Source organism: Melopsittacus undulatus, chromosome 8 (genome assembly GCF_012275295.1).
Source record: "Melopsittacus undulatus isolate bMelUnd1 chromosome 8, bMelUnd1.mat.Z, whole genome shotgun sequence".
Classification (NCBI taxonomy): Eukaryota; Metazoa; Chordata; class Aves; order Psittaciformes; family Psittaculidae; genus Melopsittacus; species Melopsittacus undulatus.
In genome coordinates, this window is record NC_047534.1 from 52,951,282 (window position 1) to 52,976,928 (window position 25,647).

Sequence of the window (25,647 nt, forward strand, 5' to 3'; positions counted from 1 at the left end):
CTGTGTTTGCAAATTAACACAGCAGTGCATCCCACATCTTTATCCCAACCATCCTCTTTCTAGGAGTGCAGAAGATAGCCCTGTTGTTAGAGAGGGCAGAATCATGTGTTTCTGACAGCATTATAATAGCATTTTGTTTGTCCAGTCATGTGGGGCTATTAACACTTTACCAAAGAGATAAAGGGCTGTATTTTGTTTCTTCCTTCAACCACTCCTAACCAAAGCCCAAAACAGTAACAAAATCCCTGTGTGAACCCTACTCTAAATAGCAAACGGAGAGACTGAACTTGTGGAAGAACTCAATAATTGCTTCAATGGATTTTCCAGGAGAAAGTCAATAGAAAACTCATTCTCTTGTTACATTCATTCATATTGTTTTGTAGTCGACAGCTACTAAAAGGAGAAACACGTGTACTAATTAGTTTTGAGTGGGGAAGAATAGGATCATTCCCCTGCTGAGGAGCCATGAAGTATTTAAGTCATGAGTCCCACTTGGATATGCAACTGGGGAAACTTTTGCGATATCCTTCCTCAAGGACACAGCAAGCACTCCCCAACCTGATTTTTAGGGGGTGTTAATGAAATTCAAATCCAGTTTGCTCGATAGTCAAGTTGCAAACCTTTCCACGAGCCTGCTTCAGACTGGTGGGTCGGAAGATGGAGGAGCTTTGTCACAGCTTTGAGCAGGAAGACACCATTCCTGACTTTCTCCTCTGGGACGAGGCAGGTCCTAGCGATCAGCTGGACACCCTCTTACTGGACTGTTCCTCCCTAACAGACCCCTTCATCCCTTGGCCCGCCCAGGGGCAGGAGGCCGGCGGCTCAGCGGGGCCGGCTGCGGGTGCTGAACTGGACAGCTCCGCACCGCCGCGGCCCCCCGGCCACCTCCGCCAGCGCCACGCCGCCAACATCCGTGAGAGGAAGAGGATGATCAACATCAACTCGGCCTTCGACCAGCTCCGGAGCCACGTACCCACCTTCCCGTATGAGAAGCGCCTCTCCAAAATCGACACGCTGCGGCTGGCCATCGCCTACATCGCCCTCCTTGGTGAGATCCTCCTCTCTGGGTGCGATCCCAAATCCTACGTGGAGCAGTGCCTCAAGAATGGTTTGCAAAGCCAACAGCAGGCAGCCTGGAATACAAGCGGTGAGTGAATGAAGTGCTGTGTTTGTGTTGGGTTGGCAGTGGGAGTGAATTGGTCAACTTGCTTTTGGATAACCACTTGTCACATTCATAGAATGGTTTGAGTTGGAAGGGAGCTTAAGCCTCATCCAGCTCCAAACCCCTGCCATGGGCAGGGACACCTTCCACTAGAGCAGGTTGCTCCAAGCTCTGTCCAACCTGGCCTTGAGCACTGCCAGGGATGGTACAGCCACAGCTTCTCTGGGCACCCTGTGCCAGCGCCTCAGCACCCTCACAGGGAAGAACTTAGAACCATAGAATAGTTAGGGTTGGAAAGGACCTTAAGATCATCCAGTTCCACCCCCCCCTGCCATGGGCAGGGACACCTCACACTAAACCATATCGCCCAAGGCTCTGTCCAACCTGGTCTTCTTTACATCTAACCTGAATCTCCCTAACATACATAACAACATACACAATGCATGTGCAGAATGCTTCTCTGCTGCTTTCCCTGTCTCTCACTCTTCTTTTAAATTCAGCACAAAGCAGGGGAGCAAATGTATATTTACAATTTACATTCTTATGTGATTATTGCTATTTTAAGGTGAATGGCTGCTATGCTGTTTGTTTGTCCTGTGCTTTAACCTGACTTACGTGGGATGGAACTTCGTGCTTGTTTCCACCAGATTGTGTTGCTTCCTCTTTCCATTGTAGGATGAAGATAAGAAATTGTCCAAGTGCCAAACATGGGACCTCAAGTCTCAAACAGAAAGCAACAGTTTTGGTGTTACTTAGTGGCACAAGGAGGAACAGGGGGATTTTCAGTAGTTCTTGGCACTTTGTATTATAAGGCAATTAACCCCCTTTCTAACTGTCCCTTTGGAGAAGATGGATCTCGCCACTTTCTGGAAATGGGCCTTTAAATCATATCAGCCTTCAGAAAGTGCAGCATAAGGAGAGAAAAGTCTTTTTGCAAGAATAGTCTATTGCAGAATAATATTTCCATTTCATTTCCCATTGAAGTGTCAAAGGGACAGAGCCTGCAGGGAAAAAGCAATCAGTTTACTTTAAAGTTGATTCTTTCTCTTTTCCTATTAATTTCCATTTGCTACATGACTGGGAAAATGACTCCTGATATGCTGCTGATTACAACTCTCTTGACTACTGAGAACATCCAGATTGTATTTTCCAGCTTTAACAGATAAACAGGTTTTAAACCAACACAACTGGCTCTCATAGAGATCACCTCTTTTGTCAGGCTTCTAGTTAACTAATGTTTCTGAAGAGCTCCACTTGGAAAGACCTAAATGAGTGAGACTGCTTTCCTGGAGAGGCAGAATAGTTGGCTTGCTAAACAGGGATTTAAATGCTTTAAATGAATGTGGTATGTCTTCACTTTGTTTTCCTTTCTCCCTTCTGTTCTCTGCAGATCTGACAGCCCGCCTGTCCTGGGTAAAATGGGATTAAGTAGTAGGAAAAAGAAAGATCTTTCAAGGCAGCATATTGCCAAACCTGCTGGCCTGACTGCTGGGTACCGGCTGTCAAATTCTCAGTACTACAAGTAAAAGAGAGGAACACTCACAATTCCACTTATTGTCATGGATCGCTTCCTTTCCTCATGTCCAGCATCCGGCCTCTTTTGGTGTTAACCCATTGCTGAGTAGGACCTTCTGCTTCTCTTTCTTCTAGTTTCTCACCCACTGAAAGGTTAAAAATTGGTGTCATTACAACCCCAGCAACAACATTTCTCTTCCATGGGAGGAGGGCTATGTCCAGATCACATTCCCAGTGTGTGAGAAAACCTGCCCCTGACCACAAGACAAAACTAAACACCACCAGCTGCAACCTATCACTTGGTTTATGATGTCCATAGACATAACTGTGAAAGTTGCCAGTGATTTAAAGCACAGAGAGCAGTTTTCAGGAGGTGAGAGACAGCTCTTTCTGTCTGTGTGTCTCCAATATTTCTCATGCCTACATCCTGGTGTGACAGCTTTAGGAGGTCTGACTCTAAGGCCAATGGTCTTTTGATACCAATGGCTGCTAGCACTTGAGCACTCTCTCCTCTACAGCTTGAATGCTCATGCAAAGACAGCAGCTGGATTTTGACATTTTCATCTGGTTTGTGATTCTCTGAGCAAATGCCAGTGACCTGATGCTGCTCCAGCAACCATCAGGAAGGGTTTCATAAATGCTTCCAATGTAAAATGTCACTTACATCCCCCCACAACAAAATAGACAAAGCACTGTGCCCATGCTTGCCAAGTGATGACCAAAGAGTCATTCCTATTCTGCAGCCCATGGTAAAAAAACTAAAACAGTGAAGAAAAACCTATAGCTATTATGTCTCTGACATAGTTCTCCTATATAACCTGAGTGCACCCTAAAGCTAACATTGTCTGTTGAATGCATTTCTTTCCTTGTCAGTCCTACACTGTAAAGGCTCTGAATCAGTTTGTTGGTAAAGAAGATCCATCATACATCTTGCACACTTCACTAACACCCTGCTAGTGTACTTGGAGATCTGGAACCATTTATCCTTGATGTACTTTATCACATTTCTTCGCAGGTAGGATACTAGATCTAGATAAAAGAGAATGTATTTAACATGCTGATTAGTTCTCCTCATAGCTTTGATCCGTACAGAGCAAAACCACATCAGGAGCTGTGGTTTTGCTCTGGTTGAACTTTGGTGGTTTTAAGGGGAAGTGAAAATGAAGAGGGGCCTTTGTGAGGGGAAAACTGAGAAGAGCCTTTTTACCTTTACAATTCTCCTGTCAAAACAAAAGGGAGGATTTCATCTCAGATGCCACAATGTATTTCAGTCAAATTAGAATAAACCATTTCACCTCTTGAAAATGACTCTTTGCTGTTTCACCCACTTGAGACACCTGGATGAATTTTACAGTGGCTGAAAAGGTGAAAACCTTAAACAAAAATACCTGAAAACGCAGTTTTCCACTTTTATGTATGTCTCTACTCATTTTGTCTTAAAAATGACAAACAAACACACCCCAAAACACAAACCAAAACCCACCACAAAAATACCCATTAGATTTTACTTTAATAACAACATCAACCTCTACCGTTCCTAAAATGTGAAATAATTGGTTCTTCCAAATCTATTCCCTCCTTTACTAGAAACACAACATGTCCTGCAGACACAGACCTGGCTGCGAAACCAGGGGTTGGGGCTGAGGTTCCTGTTTCTGTCTTACCTGCATGACGTGGGACATGTCACTAATGCACATTCCCCTCTTGCTGCTTCTTTTGTTACCTGAGAGTCCCTGCTTCAGTGTGTGTTCTAGCACACAGGAACCCAACCTCAAGCAGCTTATCCTGATTTCATCTGTTTTTCCTGCAACAGTAAAGCATTCCATATGGGGCCAAACAACAAGTACAGTGGAGCAATGCAACAATCCTTGATCTTTTGGATACAAGTCCTACTACCACTGATGCCCCATGGTCAAGCAGCAATAACAGGAAAGACAGAAATACCTGCTGCGGTTTCTGTAGTCTAACTGGACCAACACCACCATGGGGTTCCTATGGGAATTGCTGGCTGGTTAAGTGCAGCTGGCCTGTGGTCTGCAGGCTGGCAAGCAATGCAAAATGCCCTGCTGCAAAGGCACCCCCACCTATCATTGCTGCTGTCAAAGGATGGTTTCACGAGGCAGGACTTTGAGGAAGAGGCTGCTGGAATTTGATGGTGACTCCAAACTTGGAAAAACTGTAGCAAATAAATCCTGCAGCAGGATATGTAAGGACTGGGGTTTGGGTTGAAGTCAAAGCCAGAAGGAGAAATGCTCTTCTCAGGAGTTAAAACTCTAATTCTGGGCTTTCAGTCTGTAAGTAGTGTCAATACGTTTATTGCCACCATTAAAACTGGTGAAACTCTTTCTGCTTACACACACTACGCTTTGATATTGGTATCATTCTGACACCTTCAGTGGAGACACATTAGATATGTACTGGCTGGAGGAGACAGTCCATCTCTGTCTGCCCTCTCCAAGCCACCTGAAGCCTGACCAGGTACCAGCCAAAAGTGCTAAACCAAAGGATGCTTCTTGGATGATATCTTGTTTGGATGCAACAGGCTGCTAAAGTGGTGAACATATCATGCCATCAGATCAGTCTCTCTTTCATCTTCTCTGATGATCCCATTCATCTGGGACGAATAAAAGCAGATAAAGAGGGTATCAGCTCTCTCTGTCTGAAGAAAGCCAAGCCAGTGCTATGGCCCTCTTCCTGCTGAACAGTACAAAGGCAATTTGGCTCTTGAGGAAATATTTTTCCAGGACAGATGTTTCTGAATAGCTCCAGGTCTGGGCACATTTGATTTAAACAAGCCTGCCTTTTTCTGACTATAGGGCTGAAAGGCAGAGAAACCGAGGCAGTCAATGATTCCTGTGCTCTACGTTTACACTCCACATCAATCCAGAGCAACTACTACGTGTAGATATGCTCTGTGTCCATCCATCTTCTCTCCTGCCAGTTCTGGCTCATTCCCTGTGTCACACTTGATAGCAGTTTGCCCAGTTCCCTGGTTTGAGAATCAGGTTCCTTCTTCCTGGTCTTTTCAGCTCTGCTCCATTTGCAATGCAGGACAGACCAGCTTTGCTTTTCCCTTGTCTCCTAACAAAGCAGCAGGATCTTCTCACCAGACATTCAACAGACAGGAAGCTAGGAGGTGCTGAAGAATGATACCTTCACATTGCAACCTCTGAGGACCAGTTTAGAGGCCCATCAACAGCAGAAGAATTGTTCACTTGAAATATGGTCCCTGTTTCCAGCTCACCAGGGTCCTTGCCAAGAAAAGTGAGAATTATTTATTACACCTTCCTTCCTTCAGAACTAAACTACTGACCCTTTCTGAAACAATAAACCATGGTTCTCCTTCATCCACTTGGAATGGATGAAGAAGAACAAAAGAAACTGGAACAAAACTCTGGAACAAAGGGAATCACATCCCCATTGTGAAGAAATGAGTTGTTCTACTGACAAGGCATTGGCAGATATTTAAAGGACAGACCTGGGGGTGAAGGGACAATTTGTTTTTCCCTTTCTTCTTGCCACAGACCCAGAGTAGCAAACTTCATTTCCAAGACCTTTACTTTCCAGCACGGGAAAAGGAATTTCATGTTTCACCTGAAAACACAAGTAATTGGCCAAATTCATATTGTTTCTTTAGTGTTAGCAGAGCTCCTGCACTGAAGAATCTGTGATGCACAAGCAGTTTGAGCTGTGAGGTTCAAGATCTCAAAATCATGGAGGCAGACCTGCCTTCCAGTAACCCAGATCCCTGATATAAAGAAAATCCTCTTTGGGTCACTCCCATACTGCCTGTACAGAAACTGGACATTCTGCAAGGTGCTCTTCCAGTCTCTGGTTGACTGAAGTTCTCAGGATGGGGACTACACAAAGTCTAGACCTCACTCAATAGCAAAGTGTTGCAGTTCCACAACATTTTGTTATGAACAAAGACATGGTCCTGATAGGCAGAAATCTCCCAGCATGAAGGAACAGCTCAACTGCACAGTGATGGCTTTTACCTTATTCCGTAGCCAGCCACTATTCCACGCAGAAGAGACTCCACAGTGTTAGCAGCATCCTGTAAAGCAGTCTGGAGGTCACAGCACCCATCATAGCCTCATTCCTGGTGGATGAGAGAAGGTGGCATTACACAGGTTTTGTACATCGTTCTGCACAACATCCTGCTGCAATTCATGGCTGTCTTTCCAAATCTCACTTAAGATCAGCCATAGTGACTGGTTTCAGCACATAACAATCCCTGCAGGTTTCAGTCTCTGATGGTTCCAGAGCTCTTGTCCCGATGATGGATTTCCCCAGGGTGTAGTTATCTGTGTTGATACAACCATACACATCCTTCTAGGCCTGTTCAGCAGGAGAAAGCTGAACTACAGGGAAAGGATGTGTTAAAACTCCCATGAGTCAAACACCATGCACCTTGTCTTCACATCAGTCCCTTTTCAGATGCTGAACATTTGCTGGTCAGGAAACAATGTTTCCCTCAAATAATGGGGACATTTATCACCTTGGGAGCAGGGCAGCTGACAAAGTAGCTCCCAGGTTGTCTGTTCTTTGTTGCCTTCTTGTTGCAAGAAAGAATAAAGCTTCTCTGCACCTTTCAGGCTGAAACTCCTCGAGAGTGCTACCACGAGGTCTGTTATTTGCAAGTAGGATGGCAGCCAGAGCTGGTGCCTATAGGTGCTAATAGTAGTTCCTACATTGTGCTCACAAAGCTTTGCAGGTCTTTGCACATGGATCTCAGGCCATTGTAGACCAGCTGGTGAAGCAGCAGCAAGCCTGCTATTAGGGTTTCTTATAGCTACTGTTGTCCTGTGGGGCCTTGGGATCTATAGGAGAGATGTTTGCTCCTATCTCAGGCTTTGGGAGGAAGGAAATGAACCTGTTCCCTTTGCATGGCCATAAGCAGTCTGGCCAGGGCCAACTCTTTGGTCAAAGCTAGACCTTGGATGCTCCCTGAAGACACTCCTTGGAGCAAGATAGTCGTTCTGCTTTAGCAGGAAAGCAGGCAAACAGGCAGCCTGTAGTGGCTTACAAGAGAAAGTTAAATACACAGAGTAAGTATCCTAAACACCTTATGGAAGTCCCCTTACAACAGTTCAACACATTGACAACTGGATACCTTCAATAAATCCATGTGTGAGGACCTGTGATATTGCTGCAGGGGCTACCAGCAAGCCCTGACCTTTGGGAAGAGCTTCGCAAGCCGCATCACCTCCTTGAATGGGAACAAAGTGCAATTACAACCCCTATGTCTAATTTTAGATGGCTCCCACTCCCACCCAGTCTGTTTGCTGAAGTCGGAGTGCAATTGACCAGGGAAACACCAGAGACAAAGCGATTCCAATCTCAAAGGTGATTTCTTGCCAGGAGAAGGGAAAAGGGGGGAGGGAATAAGATCAGATCCTTTGCACTAGCAATCCAAGCCTGTGCACCGGGAGCAGAGGGGAATCCAGCTGCAGGCACTGCCCTCTCGTGGTACGGGATTAAAATCTCGCCCTTCCAGAAGCAAGAGGATGATTCCTGCGAGCATCCCTGCTCCAGCCCAGCCCCAGCAAAGAGGGTCCCCTCGGGGAGCACTGAGCAGAAGCAGCCGCTGAATAGGAAATGCAGATAAAGAGTATACATAGCTGTATCTCTGCAATTAGATTGTGGTTTATGCCTCTTAATGCAAAATCCATTAGGTTTTATCTTTCTAAAGACATTTTCATGCATCTTTCTGCCCCTCTCATTTGCATGCCATGAACATAGGAAGAGCCTGAAGTATTGTTTAGCCTCACAATGGTCCCACCTACAATATCTGAGTGCTCAGAAATATCAACGTAGTACTCCCACAGCACCCAGGGGAGGCAAGACAACACGAGCTGGCACACAAAGCTTATAGGCAGAGCTTCCATTGATGGTGAACATCCTCAGGAAGCAGCACACCATTCCCTCTGCACCCTCCTCTCCTCCTTGAGGCTCCTTTGCTGCGGCAAGACGCCTCTTCCTCTCATCACAGTCTCACGAATGGCTAAACCATCTCCTCCAAAAGCACTTTCCAAAAATACTCCAGCTTAGGCAGACGCCGAGCATGGAAAATTTTAGCCCAAGCAGTTCCCGTTAATCATTGCTGTGCAGAGATGAAAATGAAGCAAAGCAGCAAGAAGGGCAATCGCAGGTTTAGCTATTTGGACTGCGCACATGGGCTCATGTATGTGTCCCTGTCTCTTGAAAATGTGGGGTAGGAGAAGAGGGAACGATGAAACTTCACATACAGAGATCAGCAATTGTTATAAGTCATGAAATAACATCAACCTCGTGGACCTTTCCTTGCAGCAAGTGTTTTCACAGTGGTTCAGTGCCTCTTTAGCCTGCCCTTCCAGCGACAAGTCACGCTCACAGCTAAGGCTTATCAAAAACCCCTTTCCCTAGGTCACAAAGGGAGATCTAAGCTGGGATTCCCAGAGAGGGAATCTTGCTAAATAGCCACAAAGCTCCTCAGAAGGGAACCTGATCTCCATACCCACAACATTGAACCACACTCAGGCGTTCATGCACACATACATCCTGCCCGAGCACGCGGGAGAGATTTCCCAAGCTAACATTTACACAGTTCTCCAGAGAACAATAAAGTTATATGAACTGTAGCAACCATTATTGGATGTTAGAGCACCAGACCCAGCCCAGTGAGCTAATCTGAGACCTCGCTTTTCAACAAACATCAGATTCTCTTGTTATTCCAATACCTGCATTTCAGCCCCGCGATTCCCAAGGTTTGTGAATTGCACCACTCCTATCGCAAGCGCCACATCCTCATGCTGTCTAAAGCACATCAGATCCTTCTATCACCATCCTCCTTTGCAGCATGTATTTTCCTCCTTCTGTGGAGGTACACACCATCTCACCCATAGTCACCACTGTGTTTAAGAGTCTCGGGTGATGCAACAAGACAAGCCTGCCATAGGAAGTCTGCAGTAGCAAAGCAGACTTTCACAGCTAGCAGAAGCCTTTGCACAGATTTTTGCCTGTGTAACAGCCTGGTTTGCAGCACTTATGCTCTTTTAATCCCACTTCAGCATTCAAGGGAAGCAACGAAGCACATGTTTAAACTTAAGTGTATGCTTGGGCTGAGCTGGCTGCAGTGGCGCTGAGGGTGCGATTAGTATGAAGGATAGACACTCGTGTTTTGATGGATCAACACTTTACGTCGAGTAGCTTATCGGCTTTCCTTTCTGCTATTGAAATATGTGCTGCACTCTTAAATCAACCTTTTCCGGGAAGGTAATTCCATATTATCAGTAAGTTTCCAATAGACATGATCCAACTCTCCTGCTGATACCACGGGCTAGGATTTCTGCAACGTTGTGACAGTACAAAAACTTCAGGCTTAGAAACATTACACTACCCAGCAGAATGATGGATCTGCTTCCAGGGGGTGAATAATCCTCCAGCCAAATAAAACCCAGAAAACCTCTTTCAGTACCTTTATTTTCCTTTTCCACGTTATATTCTTCTAGCAACTCTTACATCTTTGTGAACTGATCCCGGTGCAGCTCTTCAACAGCCAAGCTTATTCTCCATGGGGTAAAACATCAGCAGAACACGCAACGCTGAGCCAGTGCCGAAACTGAGCTGCTTCGCGAAATGAAAGTAATACACAGTTAGTATCTTCCTAGTGAATTGAATTAATAATGTTAAAAATCAATAGTAACTTAACAATCCCATAAAAGTGTGAAATTAACTCGGTGAAGGCAGCTGGCAAACCCTTTAGGTGAGGTTTTGCTGCCAAAACAAAAGCAGGTTAGAAATTATCAGCTTTCAAGGTACCTTAAATAGCGTGGAGGAAGAACTGCACCCTTGCTCTTGGAACATTTAAGTGAAATCTGATTTTATTGGTTATTTTGGTGTTGAAATGTGCTGCCTTTACCTTTTGAGAGGGTTCATATAATTAAACATGATCTAAGGAAGACCCGAGCACCCTCTCAACTGAAGGTGTTTATCACAAATAGTGAGGACTGAGGCAAAATTCATGAGTACTGATCTTTTCCAAGCAATAAAAGTCAGTTCAAAAACTGCATTGAAAAAGCATTCAGGAAACTCATTTTAATTCTTCATGTGCTGGAAGGGATGCAAAAATAAGTACTTTAAAAAATACCCTTTCCTACTGCTTAAATGAATTTAAGACCCTGGATAAACAGTGATGGAAATGATTTGGGGCTTACTTGAAATTCCCCCCCCCTTTCTTTTCCTTTGCAGTTGCTGTTACCTTGCTACTTATTGCTAGCTCAAGCTCACAGCTGCAGAGAGAGCTTTTTTGTTGTTGTTTTCTGCTTTGTGAGCAGAACAGCTTGAATCCGGAGGGGAATTTCATGGCTGTGGCTGTCTCCCTGCCTCCAGAGTTGAGGAGTTCTGGCCCTTCGATAAAAACCGTGGTGGAGCAGAACCTCAACCTAAAAACTAGCAACAATGAAAAACACCCCTTAGGTTTCATAAAATCAACCAGATGCCTTAGAAGGGCAAATTTCTTGTTCCTCTTTAATTAAAAGGTAGAGCAAATAAAAACCTGGGTTTAATTAAACAGCAGGAATAGAAGATGTTATCTCCCCAAACCACTCTGCTGCGGTGAATTAACTTTTGCTGGTTTTCTTTCTTTCTTTTATTTTCCATAAATCTGCTGCATCTCAATCTAAACCCGACACACAAAAAGAGAATCGAGTCTCTATGAGGGTATTTATATGCTCCAAGATAACAAGGCAGCAGCCCCTGAGTGGGTATAAACTGGCAGAGATTTGTACTGGCTTAGGCTAGCACCAGAATGGGTCTTTTAGAGTCAGTGGATGCTGACTGCCACACTCAGCACTGACCCCGCTGCAAACATAGCAGCACACTTAGCTTTTGCTATACACACAGAGGGATATAACCAATTTAATGGTAGCATTTAATCAATACTTAGTTTTCAATAAAGACCCAACAAACCAATTGCTCTGGTCCCTCCAGGGCCGTCCTCCTGCCACCAATACCCTCATGGATGCAGGGTGCTTACACATTGCCACGCAGCAGCTCCCGGATTGCTGAGGAAAGACAGCATTGTACAAGGCATCCCAAGCAGGGTTAAATCCTGGCTTTTCCCAACAGCATGGTATCCCAAGCCAGGCCCAAGCCTGCTTGTAAAATAGTGCAGGTGTGTTTATTGTAATCATCTCTCACTAAAAAGAAACAGGTTCAGGGGGTTTAAATATAATTAGCATGAGCTACACTCCTGCCTTTAATCACTACCTTGCTGGTTAATATAATCAAGAAGGCAAACAAACAAGGATTAACTCCATTAAATTAGAAAAATATATATTCTACAGGGAAAGCCTGCAAAGGAATTTTGTTTTGGCGTTCTGCTACAGAGCATCCCTTTATTTCTGTGTTACAAGTCATTCTGAGCATAAAAATACTTGCCTTGGAGGAGACCTCTCCTTCCTCTGCCTCCCATAATGAAAAGCTAAGATACTACAGCCTTTATTTTTCTTTCACATTTGACATAACCCCAACGCTTTGTACTTTTGTGTCATCTTTCACTGGAAGACTTCCCGCACTCAACAATATATAATGGCATGTTAAGTGAAAGATAACATTTGAGTAACACACTTGCTTCTCTGATGATACATCCAACAGGATACATCAGATGTAAATACAGGTTTCGGGAACAAGAGCTGGTGTTCCCAAATGGTCAGGTCAGGATATGGCTGCAATTACTGCGCCTGGACCTGCTTGTCTGGCAGCCGAGAAAATGCCTGAATCTGGAACAGAGTTCTGCCTGTTTGGCCATGGAGTGCTTTGCAAATAACCTGTATCATGACATAGGAATCGTTTCCCTATGAAATAACCATTTATTTCACATGGAAAGCTCTGTTCAAAGCACTCCTAAATACAGGAAACGCTCTTATCAGCGGAGATAGAGGCACAATGCTTTAAAGCAAGGCTTGCCGCGATCCTGAAGTTTCACATTCACAAGGGGAAGCCCAGATAAATACAGGCACATGGATATAAGCCTGTTTGGATATGTTCGTATTGAGTATCTCCTTACAGAGACAACAAATAGCCAATACACTCCCCCCTGCCCCCCCTTTCCTACCTCCATTGTAAACCAGCCCTCAGGATCTTCCGTAGATGGATTTAACAGAACCCCTCCAGCTCCCCCTGAGAAGGAAAAGTCATTTCTACCAGCATGTTTATTGATACAGGATGTTAAGTACCTGCCCGCCTGCCTTTTGCTTATAATAAAGACACTTTTTGTGCGAATTCCATGGAATGCTGCATGCATGAGTTTAGAGGGAAATGAGAGATCGGCACAGTTACAGCAAGTGGGGGCTGCCGTTGGGAGAGGTGCCTCTGAGAACCACAGCACCATCAGAATCTGAAGCATTTGCAACCATTTCTCTTTAGTCATGAATTCCTTCCTAGCTGTGCCAAAAAGCCCATGTAGAGTTAAAAGGAAAGCAGGAACATACCCCAGTATTCTTCACCGGTTTGCAAATAAAACGCCTGTGCTTTCCACTAAGGAACTGCAAAGAGAAGTAAAACATGAGAAGAAAATATTCCTCCCCAAACACTGCGTGTTAGAAACAATGCTGCAGGAGTCAAAACAGGTTAAAAAGATGCTCGGCAGATAGCTGCAGCTAGCTGAGGGCATGAGCCTGGAAACCATTACTGCTTGTGACAGTCAGCCCAGTCCTGCAGCCATTTATTTGCTGTGCTCTGGTTTATTCTCCTCTGAGCTCCTTATGGTGTGTAGTTAGAGTGGAAAAGCTCAGCGACGTCCCTGCCACCCCAGTACTGCTCACAGGGGCTTTTAATACCCTCCATGTTCAGCACAGGATTAAGAGGGACCCTAAATAAAGCCAGGCTTAAATGTACCCCTCCACTAGGTCAAAGATGAAGAAACAACTTCAAAAATGTGCTGAGCGGCTTGAAAATCACAGTGTTTGCAAAGGAAACGTGAATCCTCTTTCCTATTTTCATTGTTGGTGTCGGGCAATTGCCAAAACCCTCAAATTCAATGTACCTGTGCTGAAAATAAATGCAATGTTTTCCTCCTATACTTCCAAAAGCCAAACACAGATTTTACCGCACACTAAAAATACACAATAAAAGCTGAAGTTACTTTTGTTTCTGGCCAATGGAGTTTTGATTTTTACGTTCTTAATTTTGGAACCAAAATAAAGAGAAAAATCTGCACCTTTCCCCATGGAAAAAAATAGTTTTGTTGAAAAAAAGAACAATTAAAACTCACCAACCATTTCTAACAGCAAGTGGGATGAGACACAAACCTGAGCAACGCAGAAACGCAGGTCTACCCTCTGTCTCTCTCATCATTTCTCACATTGCCTAGGGAAGGCAGAGACTATAGGAACCCAGACAGAAAGGTGACTTGAAACACATCTATCCAGAGACAAATTCTACCAGAGGAAATTCTGTTTCACAGCCACGGCTGCACAAGCTGCATATATTTTGTATTGTAAATGCACATTTCCAGGGACAACTTAGACTTGTCAAGTAATGAAACATCAGTACTTTGAAAACAAGAAATATCCATGAAACATCAGTACTTTGAGAACAAACAATATCCATGCACTGCAACTATCTGAAATTAAAAGATATTAAAAAGCTAAATAATATTCAAATTATAGGCTGATCGCTTGAAATAAATTACAGCTATCACTGTGCCATAGGAGCGCATCAGTTTCTATGGCTTTCAAAATGATTTCAGGTGTTTATGAGCTGCTTCTAGCAACTCACAGAGGTGAAACTTCATTCCTGGGGCACTTTGGAGAGGAGGCAGCACCTGCGGGGCTGGGAGGATCAGAGCTTCTTGCCTCGTGTGCATCCCTACGGCACATCTCAGCGGCACGGCTCGGCACCGCGCACTGAGCCGGATCTCCGTCTGCTGCAGAGCAGTGCTGGAGGCGAGCAGCATGCCATCCGCTCCTCGGCTGCAAAGCGAGCATGCAGAAAGGGCTCTCAGCAGGGGGGCAGCTGCCAAACGGACCTTTTCCTGCTCATTTTAACCCGATCTGCAGTTGTTGAAACACAGGTGGGGTTTCTGCAATGCACTTGTTGTTGAGCCCAGCGGTGTTTAGCAGCAGTGGTTTCAACAGGAGCAGGGATGGAGTGCAAGCGTTTCAAAGCTTCTGCTGTCCTAACACCTGCAGAATCCCTAGGATTTCCAAGGAGTGGGACCAAAACCAGAAGGGACTTTCAAACAGGGGACAGGCATAGGAATGAAAGCAACTCTTTGGTACATTAGAGCCTTCTTTCAGCAATGTCTTTCAGTCTCAAGAGTGAAATGCTCATAGACCCATTCCTGCAGCTCCCTGGAGGATTACGCACTGCTAAAAACTAACAATTCACTGGAAGCCATGAGATCTCCACAATGTGATCTCTATGGTGATAAAGGCACAAAGAACAGCAGCAAAGAACAGGTTATTGAAGGAAGAGCAGGGTTGGTTTGGAAACTGGGGGTAAAATCACAGGGCTATTGTCACCACTTGATGATGGTAGGGACCAAAACACCCACTAGTAAGTTTTGAAGCATCAGGATCGCTCCCCACTTCCAATCTTGTTTAACAAGCAGCTGGAATCAGGTGGAAGAATAGAGGAACTAATAGTAATATCTAGAGCTCTGGAAATTTGTGGAAACTGGGATAAAATAAGAGTCAGAGGAGAGGGTATAGCCATGCCCTTTATGTGCACATTGTTAACAGGACCATGAGTGTAAAGCACTGAAACAAACTCACTCGTCTCTCAAGACCATGACAGTGAAAGCAGATGGATCCATTCTTGCTGAGGCTGAAATAAACCCATAAGGATTTTTTCACCTATTGCCTCTCCTTTACACCCTTCTAGGAAAACATTCCTTGCTTTTGAAAGTGTTCTTCTACTCTTGCTAACCTGATCAGTCACCACCTTCATCTGTGCCTCTAAGCAGAGAAAGGGAGAGTGAAAACAAGAAATAAAAGGCACATAAATATACAAAGGAATTAGTCCAATGTATTAATAATCCTGATTTTAAAAGCTGTATTGTGAGAAAATAAAATATAGAAAATGTATAGGAAATATACAAAATATGTATTTTGGTAGATTGTAAAAGAGGGAATCAACAGGAACCAAGGCAAATCCCTTTTCTATGTTTTTCTAGGTGCTTAAAACGAAAGCTTTGTAAAGCACCTATTTGGGGGTGAGTGGTTGATCCCACCTTTTTCTTCCTCCCGAAGAAAAACCCGAGAAAGCATAAATATTGTTTGAGTTAACTTAAACATCTTTTTTGCCTTTCATTCCTTAAACCAGAAAACAGTAGGGAAATAAATGTTGCGATCAAACATGACATTTCATTGTATCTGAAACAAAACGCTTCAGCTTTGGCTTGGGGTGAATTTTGCACTATTTAAAAACATAACATTTAACCAAATTTAGTTTCACAATATCTTGTTGAAATAAAAATATTTCCCTTCTAAAGTCTGAGAAAAAAAACCCAGCTTAAATTAGGGAAAAACCCACAGTTTTCAGTTAAATCTAGCATATATTCAACACCAACTCACAAGCAGTTTTTGTCAAATCGAAAAATGCGTATTTGGGGCACATCAGCTAAACATCTTCTGAGCTCTGTTTTGTGTCGAAGCTGCTACTCTGGGGCCCTGGTGTGAACGTTGGGTAGTTGACTACTGCCAGGGTTTGAACATTGATCTCATGTCTGTCCTGCAGCTGAGAACAAGGCTGGTTCATGCTAGGTGCTGTAGGAAGGCTCTGAGAAAAAGATAGCTGTATTATTATTATGATTATTATTATTACTGTTATTACTACCATTACTGTTATTAATACTGTTATTATTATTATTACTATTATTACTATTATTGCCTGGGTGCTGCTGGTTTGGACATTCAAGTACCAAAAAAACCCCACAGGCAACAAAAAGCATCCCCTTTTGACTTTATATCCTGGGATTAAGCTATCATTTATTTGGCATTCCCATTCCCCACCATCTCAGCAGCTCTTGCTACACTTGAAAAGCTTGCCTTTGCTCTCTATGATCAATAGCTAAGAACAGCAGAAAGAGATGATCATCAACACAAGATCGTAATATCTGCTTTGGCTCTTCGGTGGCTCTGAAAACGTGCAAGTATGGTTGGGGAGATGGAAAATAATATGAAACACTCACTAACAGCATGTAGAGTAGAAACTTAGAAAACCACTGTAGTCATTGACTCACAGATGGTCAAATGAACAACATGTTTCTATTCCTGTATTTAATTAAATCTTAATTATGCCACCAACAGGGTTCAAAACGGCATTATGAAACAGCTTGCATGAATACCAAAATACGATTGGCTGACGAGACTTTGAACTTGTGTAATTATCTTCCCCAAAAAAGCCACACGTTGGGTCTATGAAGCCTCTTTGCCAAGCAGCCCATTGCACTGATGAAAATATCAATTCATGCAGAATATGCTCTGTTCAAGATATGGAGCTGATAGATGGAGAGGCAGCTTTCAAATTACCAGTGCACCCAGATGGAAGATGCTGGGAGTCAGAGGGAGGTTTTCCAAGCCTCCAGTGGGCTCTGGATCAGGCCCTTCTATGGAGGACTTTGCTTCTTACCTTTGTTGGTCTGTAGATAAAATGGACCCATAATAAAATCAAACAACCCTAATTTAATTCTTCCACCAGCTGATCACGTGAGTTAATGAAAAGCAGCTGCCTGAAATATTCCTTTGAATTGTCTTTTTTTGTTGTTGTTGTTGTTGAAAGAGGGCCCTTATTGAAAAGAAAGATTTTGGAGGATCTTTCGTTTTTCATGTGGCATCTAAAAACAACCACCACCGACAACAACTCCTAAGTGTGTTTTCCCAAGAAGTTAAGCTTTTTGCAGTGCTTCTGAGAGCAGAGGGCTCAGAAGGCTCCTTTAAGGGAGCTCCATCCTCAATTCATCTCCCAGGCTCTTCTTCCACCTTTTAAAGCCATTTCAAGGTCCTTTTCAACTTGTTATTCAGAGCAGAGATCACCTGCATCTTTCCCACTTACAAGCAGCTCCTGGAAGAGCTATGCATGTGGAGAGCAAAAAGCACAGTGGCCAAGGTATTGTCCACCCTTCACTCCACAGGTTCAAGTTAAAAACACAGGAGGCATTAAGAAAACCCTTACCATTTTCAACTTGTATGAAAAGCCTTCTATTTGAGCAACATTTTCTTTGGTGGACATGCACAACACCCTGCTAAACACCCTCTGGCCTTTTGGAAAGGCAGTTTTACTGTGTGGAAGGGGGAAAAGAAGGAAGATGAAGAAGTCATTGCATCACTGTATTTTATACTGTTTTTCCATTGAGGTACCAAGATTTCTGTAGAAAAATCATTAGAAAAGGAGGTGATGCATTTCATGATGAGGTACATGCATTGCAGAGGTGGTCAGAGAAAATAAAGCAGAGAACAAGGCTCTGTGTGGATTTACAAGATCCGGAATCTGTTGAGGGTTAAATTTTCAGCAAAAAAATGATAATTTTGCAATGGTTTTAAGTTTTACACATTTTTACCTCCTCCCCCCACACACTTAGAGATCATTTTTAAAGATGAATTCAAATTTTGAAGGAAAACAGACGCTTCTCAACAAAACTTTTACTAATGTAATGAAGTCAGCTGGGGGAAGGGGACTTATTTCACTAGAAAACTTTAACCTATTCAGACCTTTGCTTTTGTTGAATCACCTGCATTCAGAAAAAAACAACCAAACCCCACAGCCCTTCATTGAAAATACAAAGATTCTTCAGAAAAATGGAGAATGGGAAACACCCTGGATGGAAGGATGCTTGTCTCAAAGGGGAGGTAGACCACTGAAGTGGCCAGACTTGTCGTACACTGGGTGCTGGATGCGAGCAGGCATTCCCTATCGGGGTGCACCTGCCTAGGGATGGAGGCCACCCTAGCAACACCTTACTAAGCTAACAAAAGGCCTGGGAGAAGTGTGCATAGAAGCCTTTGCTCCCTTGAATTTTCCTTTTAGAAATGAAATAGGACATAAACACACACTCAATAGATGCCCAACAGGGCTCCTGCTTCCTACAGAAACCCACCCACCAAATTTGCCAAGAGAGAGAATGCCTTTTCACACCCCTTACTCACCCTATTTGATTTCAGACCTAATTCGATTACTGATTCAGCTTAAAAGGAGAGCAGAGATACTTTTTTTGGGCTTTCCTTTTTTTTCCCCAGTGAGGCCTCACGCTCCCTGAAATACCCAAAATCGCTGACACAGTGCGCTCCTCCAGGAATCCAGAGCCTTTCCCACTGAGTTACAAGCTGCCAAGGAGGCTATATTACAACAAAAGAAGTTTTTATGTCCTCCTGTAGGCAGAATACTGGAAACTACCATGAAAAGTGCATTATCTGAACGGTATTTGTTGATGGTTAGAATCAGCTTATTTAGGAAATTTCCAGCTGATATATAAACACACCATGGAGAAGGACAGAGACAGCCACAGTGATGCAGGCAGTGTCTGAACCCTCTTGGCTCCAGTCCTGGGACTTAATATCTTAATAAGTTGTCGTTATGAGTCACTGCAGTGAAGGAGCCAGGATTGCTCTTGTCACATTTGGTAAGTGGACTGAAATGCAGTCGCAGACTGTGCAGCTGCTGAAGATGGGGCTGGGCGAAATCATGGCAGGGTTACCATCATTTACTAGGGATCTTGCAGAGGGGCATTGTTTAAAGGACTAAACAAGGGGAAAATGGGTAAAATTAAAGGAAAGATAAAAGAAAGAGGTAGGGAGTGATGGATTTCAGGCAAACTCAACACAGGTGTCTGGCCAAAGTACTGCCTGCCATGAACAGGAGGTCAAAGCAATCAGACAGTCCCTTTTGGAATTAAACATCTGAATGTTTGATTAAATCAGTGAAGAGCACTAATGGCTCCCAGGAGGGAGCCTGATTTTCCACCGGATCAGTGGGATTTAGCCTGTCCCATATTTCCTCAGTTTTGCTCAAGAGAAGGCCATTGTACAAAGAAGTGCCCACAAATTCTGCCTCTTGGCGCTTTCTGCACATAAAACGAACTTGTGAGATGAAATGCAAGTAGTCACAGCAAAGAGGACAAGCTCCAAATGTAATTACTGAGCAGCCCAGCTGATCAACCCAGAGCCTAAAAATCAGGGTGATGGATGCTTTTGTTTCTGTCTCTACATCACTGGCAATGCAGGTTTTACAGGCTGAGTTACAGTCTAAGCACTGCCATACACTGCATCCACTCTCTTATTTCCCTGAGCAGGAGAAAAGGGGAGAAAAGGAAAGATGCAGGGAGCTAGCAAATCTTCATCTCTCTGAAAGTGTTTGGCTTCGATGATGAGCTAATTCTGCATTTACCAATGGCACCAAAGAAAAGCAAATCAGAAAGCAACAGAGGGGGAAAGGCAACGCATTTTACATTCAGGTTTTGCAAGGTAAAAGCAAACTGTCAGAGGGACTTTGTAAGCAAAGTGTCTGTAAAAACAGCACCTTCTGAGTCATCAGCTGAGATCCTTGTGCACGTATCTGCCAACTCCAGCAACAAAACCAGCTTTCGTGCTCTTGGGCGTGTTGGAGCTGCAGATTCTGGCCGGCTCTGGGAGAGGGAGCTCCATCCCCCTCTGGCTCCTGTCTTCCCAGGACACGTTATCCGAAATCCTCCCATGGAGTCTGATTCCTGGCACGGACGTGGGAACAGGAAGGAGCCCTGCGAGATGTTCGGGTCCCAGCCCACGTCTTGCAAAGAAACACCAAGGCTGCCCAGACAAGGGAGCGGACTTTTCCCACCCCAAGCTCAGTGCTTTCATTTGAAACTTGCCATGAGTTCGATTTCCTTGCCAAGATGTGGGGGTAAGAGGGGAGAGGATCTGTCATCATGGGTACTCCCTGCTACCCTTCTCACCGATTCCTTCCTCTTTATTTTCCTCAAACGGGAAAAAACTCGCAAAACCAAAAAAGAACCCAAAAAAGAACTGAAAGAATCAGGAATTGTTTGATAATATAACTAAAAAAATACATAAATATTCTCCACATCCTGATTTTCTCTGCTCTATCCCCTATCTGCTGGCAGGGAGACCCTCCCAAAGGAAAAGCAAAAGGGAGCAAAGTAAAGCAATGAAAGAACTTATCCCCAGCAATATTTCTCTGGTTTTCCTTCTAAATGCAGGCAAGTTCTATGTGAGTATTTCAAAATGAGGACTTTGGTGGGGTTCCCTTCTGTTGAAGAGGTAAGAAATAAAAAAGATCGAGAAGTAAGAGTCCTTCCCTGTTTTCATTGTTCCCTGAACAAAATGTGGGGGATTGGAAAGAAAGTGGGAGTCTTATGCTGATTTCCAAGTTAAAAACATAGATGTAACGATATTTTATTGCTTCCTCCTTGCTGCAAAGCACTGAACACTACAACCTTTAAAAAGGATGATCCCTATTATCGCCCGAGATGCGTTTTCCAGCAAGAAATGAGTTAAAGAAAACAAATCTTATCAGTGACATGTTTTGATCCCCGCTATCCAACAGCCTCTTTATTCTTAACCCCAGAGATTTGTATCTAGGTCAAGTGTAGGACCAATCGCCCTCCTCCCACCGCACAAGGTTTAGCCTATCGCTACTCCGGTTCGAAATGCATTTTGCAAAACTCACTTTGGGTCAGCGATTAGACCGAGTTCAAGGTCAATTCATATTCCATATGAACCCGGTTGGTCCAGTCCTAGCGACAAGAGCCAGAATATCGAATGTACGACAAAACTGGCCTGCTCCATGATATTTAAAACATATGGCACAACAAAATACCCTACATTTCCATAGCTTCACGTGTGCGTGTTACTGATACGCCTTGCATTATAATGAAAATATTAGTACACGTTGGATTGCTGTCCCCCTCCCCCTTCCCTCCACATGGAAGGATTTCATCATATGTCTGCTCCGCTCTGATTTTGTTATTCATCTATGCTGAGTGCCTGACAGATGTTTGCTTGCAAATTTCTAAATCACTTTGCACCAGCCACACTTTGTTCCCGCTGCATTCACCCCGTCACATATGGGGAGCAATGCCGCCTGCCCACTCCTGCCTCCTTCCCGTTAAACATGTGCAGCAGCCAGAGATACAATGCTGGGAGAAAAAAGAACAGCTATCCTGTCTCATTCCTCTATGTTCATGGTGTCCTGCCACACAGCACAATGAAGATGCCAATGCAATAGGTGCCCAAGCTGGAAAGTTCCTGCATGAAGCTGACATGTGGGGATTAAGGCAGGGAGGAAGAGTCTGAAAACATCAGACTTTAACTCTATTCCAGCTGAAATGAGCACAGTATCTCTTCAGACTGAGCACATGTGACTTGTTGATTGAACCCAAAGTGCCACTGCAATTGCCTATTCTGCTGTTAGCAAGCTCAAAACATTACAAGAAAGCAGAGAAAAGTCATTTCCTCCAGGGCCCCATGCATCTCTTCAATTGCTTCTATGTACCTTTGCCAGGGCAACACCAATCTTGCAGAGCCTCTGGGTTAAAACCTCCTCCCACCCTTGTCCACAGAAGTATTTTTGTACAAAGACGACTGTATTAAAAGAACAGTCACACTCTGGGGCTTTCAAAATTGTTGTATAAGAGAGGTCAGACTGAAGATTCATCTTTTGTAATACTTGTAGGAAGCACTGCTGCACACAGCCTTCTGCTTCCCCCCAAAGAAAACTTCATGCTTGTGAAAGCTCCCTTTGGGAAGTCCTCAACTTCCCTAAAAACAAGTCGTTTGCTTTCAACCAACTATTCCTTTGTTTCGCTTGCTTTCTGAAGCAGTTTGTCAGCATGTGCTGCCATCAAAAAATTAGATCTCACTGAAAACTAAAGCAAACTCAACCAGGGAGCAACTCCAATTACGAAACATCGCTGAGCTCTGGTTGCACAACATGCCGTGAGACGCTGACGTTTCTAGCTTTTAATTTAGGCTTTGCCTCGTAAGCTAGAAGGTATGTGTCCCACCAGCCCCGCCAAAGGTTCAGAAAGGGCTGTCTGTGCTTATGTATTGTTTAGGAAGCTTATGGCTCTTTATTAGCCACCCAAATCCCCCAGCTCCCAAGGTGAGACTGACCCAGGGCAAATCAGAGTCAATGGAAGTGTTTCCATCACCCATTTCTAGTGCAACCAAGCTCTTGTCTGTTCTACTCATGTTTCCCCCCTGATTAGGCAGAAAAAAAGGGCTCTCCAGTGGAGAACATGGTTTTATGGAGGTGAGGTCTGACTAAATGTGCATGAGGAGATTTCAAGGGACTTCACATGGGAATTAAATCATTTAACTGGAATTTATCAGAAATGTCCCTTCTGCTGAGGCCCCAGAAAACAGAGTGACTCTTTTCCCTAGTGACTAGGGAATACTGGGAAGCATTCCCCTCATTTCACTGTGGATTTTACCTGTCCCCAGGACTTCACTCTAATTTCACATGAACAGGATTCTAAAGGGACCTTAAACTGGGGATCCTAGAGCTTGAGCTGGGGATTCTTGTTAATCCCTCCCAAGTTCTTTCAGCAGCTAATGGATCATCTGTCCTCCCTCCTGGATGTGAGATCGCAGTTGAAATTGATTGCATCTCCCACTCTCTTCTCTACCATCCTGAAGAAAAGTATGTATCAAACCCTTCTCTTTCCATCAGCTGAGCACTCCTGGGAGCCTTCAATGGCCTCCTTCTCCCTACCCCAAAACAACTACCTCCAAATGACTGTAAAACTACAGACAAGCTGTGCTAAAATCCCACCAGACACATGCATTGTCAGAGTCCATGGCAACTTCTACAGCGAGGTGCCTTCAATGCTAATTCTTTCTAAATGAAAGGTTGCTTAGTGGCATACTGAAAATTAAGCCTTTGAAGCCAGCACACAGCTCCCCGACCTATTATTGCTTTTTCAGATATACTTCACTAGAGCAAAATCCAACAGATGGTTCAGTCACGAGTGCAAAAGCAATGGTTTCAGTGTCTTCCCCGCATACGAAACGTAAGCCAGCTTATACAAAAGGATCTTCCAGCTCTATTTCCTCCATGTGTTATTTTTATGTATCTTCCAGGGAAATGCAACTGGAGAATTTGAATTTAATAAGTGTGGGATATGGGGCGCTATTAAGTCTTCAAAGCACAATCAAGCAACAGTGATGGATCAAAGGCCTACAGAAAACTTGCAAGAAATTATTGGCCCTTCAGGAGACTGAGCCACGACAAATGCCTACTGGATCCTTACTCCAGCCCCCTCGGGAGGGCAGAGTTATTAAAGGTCGTTGCAAAGCCTGCTGAGAGCAACATAAAGTTTTCTGCTGACTTTGCATGTTGTGGATCAGACTCCGAGTCACCTGATCGAGTATATAGTGCAACCGACAGTAAACTTTAGCTTTGCCAAAAGCCCAAAAGAGAAGGAAATGAAACATCACAGGAGTATTGATGCCAGAAAAAAAAGTAAATCTCAAAGCACAACTGATAATGAAAAAGCTGGGGGAGGCTGAGGCTGAGGACAGGTATGCTTTTAGCTCTCCTCCAACAATTAAATGCAAGTTTAAAGAGAACTTGAGCTAAAACATGCAAAAATGCAATACTTTGTAATCCGTTGCAGGGTGAGATGCTTGTCTTCATGGCGAAGAGAGCTACTATGTAGTGTTATTGTTTTAATTCTAGGATTAGATAACATAGAAGTTAGACCATATTCTTTGTCTGCAGCTGCTGCCCATGTCACCTCCTGAATTGAGGTGCTCCTGGAGGAGGTTTGAGCACTTGCATCAACCCCTTAATTTCAATGCAATGACTTCTATGCTTGAACTTTGTCTATTCCTACAGAGACCAAAACATGCCACACTCTGTACAGAGTGGTGGAGTGTACATAACATGCATCCATCCCCATAATGCAACTTATAGTTTCACCAGAAGGAACATTGCTCAAGCCCACTTCTCATCTGTGATGCTGGATGTAGGATGTGGGCAGCTGGGACAGAAAACTTAGTCCCAGCTTCTTACAGTACAGACAGAACACTGCTTCCCACCATCAAACTCCAACACAGTAAGGCTGAGGACAATATTGGGCAAGTTATCCTCGCCCTGTGAAGAACAGAAGGGGTGCAATGGAACAAAGCATCAGTGGAAGTAAGGAAGAATACCCTGACTTTTGGATACAGCAGGCTTGGGAGGTTAAAATACCTGCTGCTTGACCTAACCATGCATCTTCCTTGACTCTACATATGCAAATCCACAGAGGCTTTGTTGGAATGCTCTTCCTGTGCCTTTGAGGGGTGCAGCTGTTTTCCTGATAACTTCATTTCCAGTTCTTCAGCTACTACACACATGTTCCTTTATGCCAGCTTTAGAGTCTGTACAGTATTCCATTTACAACCAGGTCTACATCAAGACTTGTGCTATCGCTCACTGAACGACAATGTGGTCTGCATAGGTAAAGGATGTTACTCTTGAGAAAAGAGCCAAGTTAACTTCATATTTCTGGAATAAAAATCCAAACCAAATTATACTACCTTGCAAATTTTTATGATTGCTTCATTTAAATTCAACCCATCTTCAATTCTGAGTATTTGGGGCTTTTTTACCTCATCATTTTGAAAGAAACAATGAGGCTTTCCTGCTTTTTCTCCCCAGATCTCACTAGGAATATAAAAAACCTGGTTTCCCCAGATTTGCTGAGGGTCTCACGAGTGGAACTTGGTCCAGTTGAGTCTTTAACAAAGCTGTCTTTTCTCCTCGGATTTTATTCAGGTGCCTGAGTTACACAGGTGTGGGTAAAGACAAAGAGAAAAGAAAAAGATTTATTCAGTCTAAGAAAAATCATTTCCTCTCAGCTATTCAGTGATCATTTATTAAATGGAAGGACTTAAATCTTTCAGCATTGAATTAAACACCAAAGTGAAACCAAACCAGATGATAACCAAGTAATTCAGGCAGAGGGTACTAGCCCATTGCTGCTGCAGAATTTAAAGGGAGGC

The 25,647-nt window shown here is 43.8% G+C and overlaps 1 protein-coding gene across 1 annotated transcript; it reads left to right on the forward strand.

The window, feature by feature from the left end:
- Positions 1–657: 657 nt before the first annotated feature.
- LOC115947073 (helix-loop-helix protein 13-like) lies at positions 658–2,590 on the forward strand. The gene is made up of 2 exons (XM_031052148.2): positions 658–1,147; positions 2,553–2,590. Exons 1-2 carry the CDS (start codon positions 658–660, stop codon positions 2,588–2,590), a joined length of 528 nt encoding a protein of 175 aa, XP_030908008.2.
- The last annotated feature ends 23,057 nt before the right edge of the window (positions 2,591–25,647 follow it).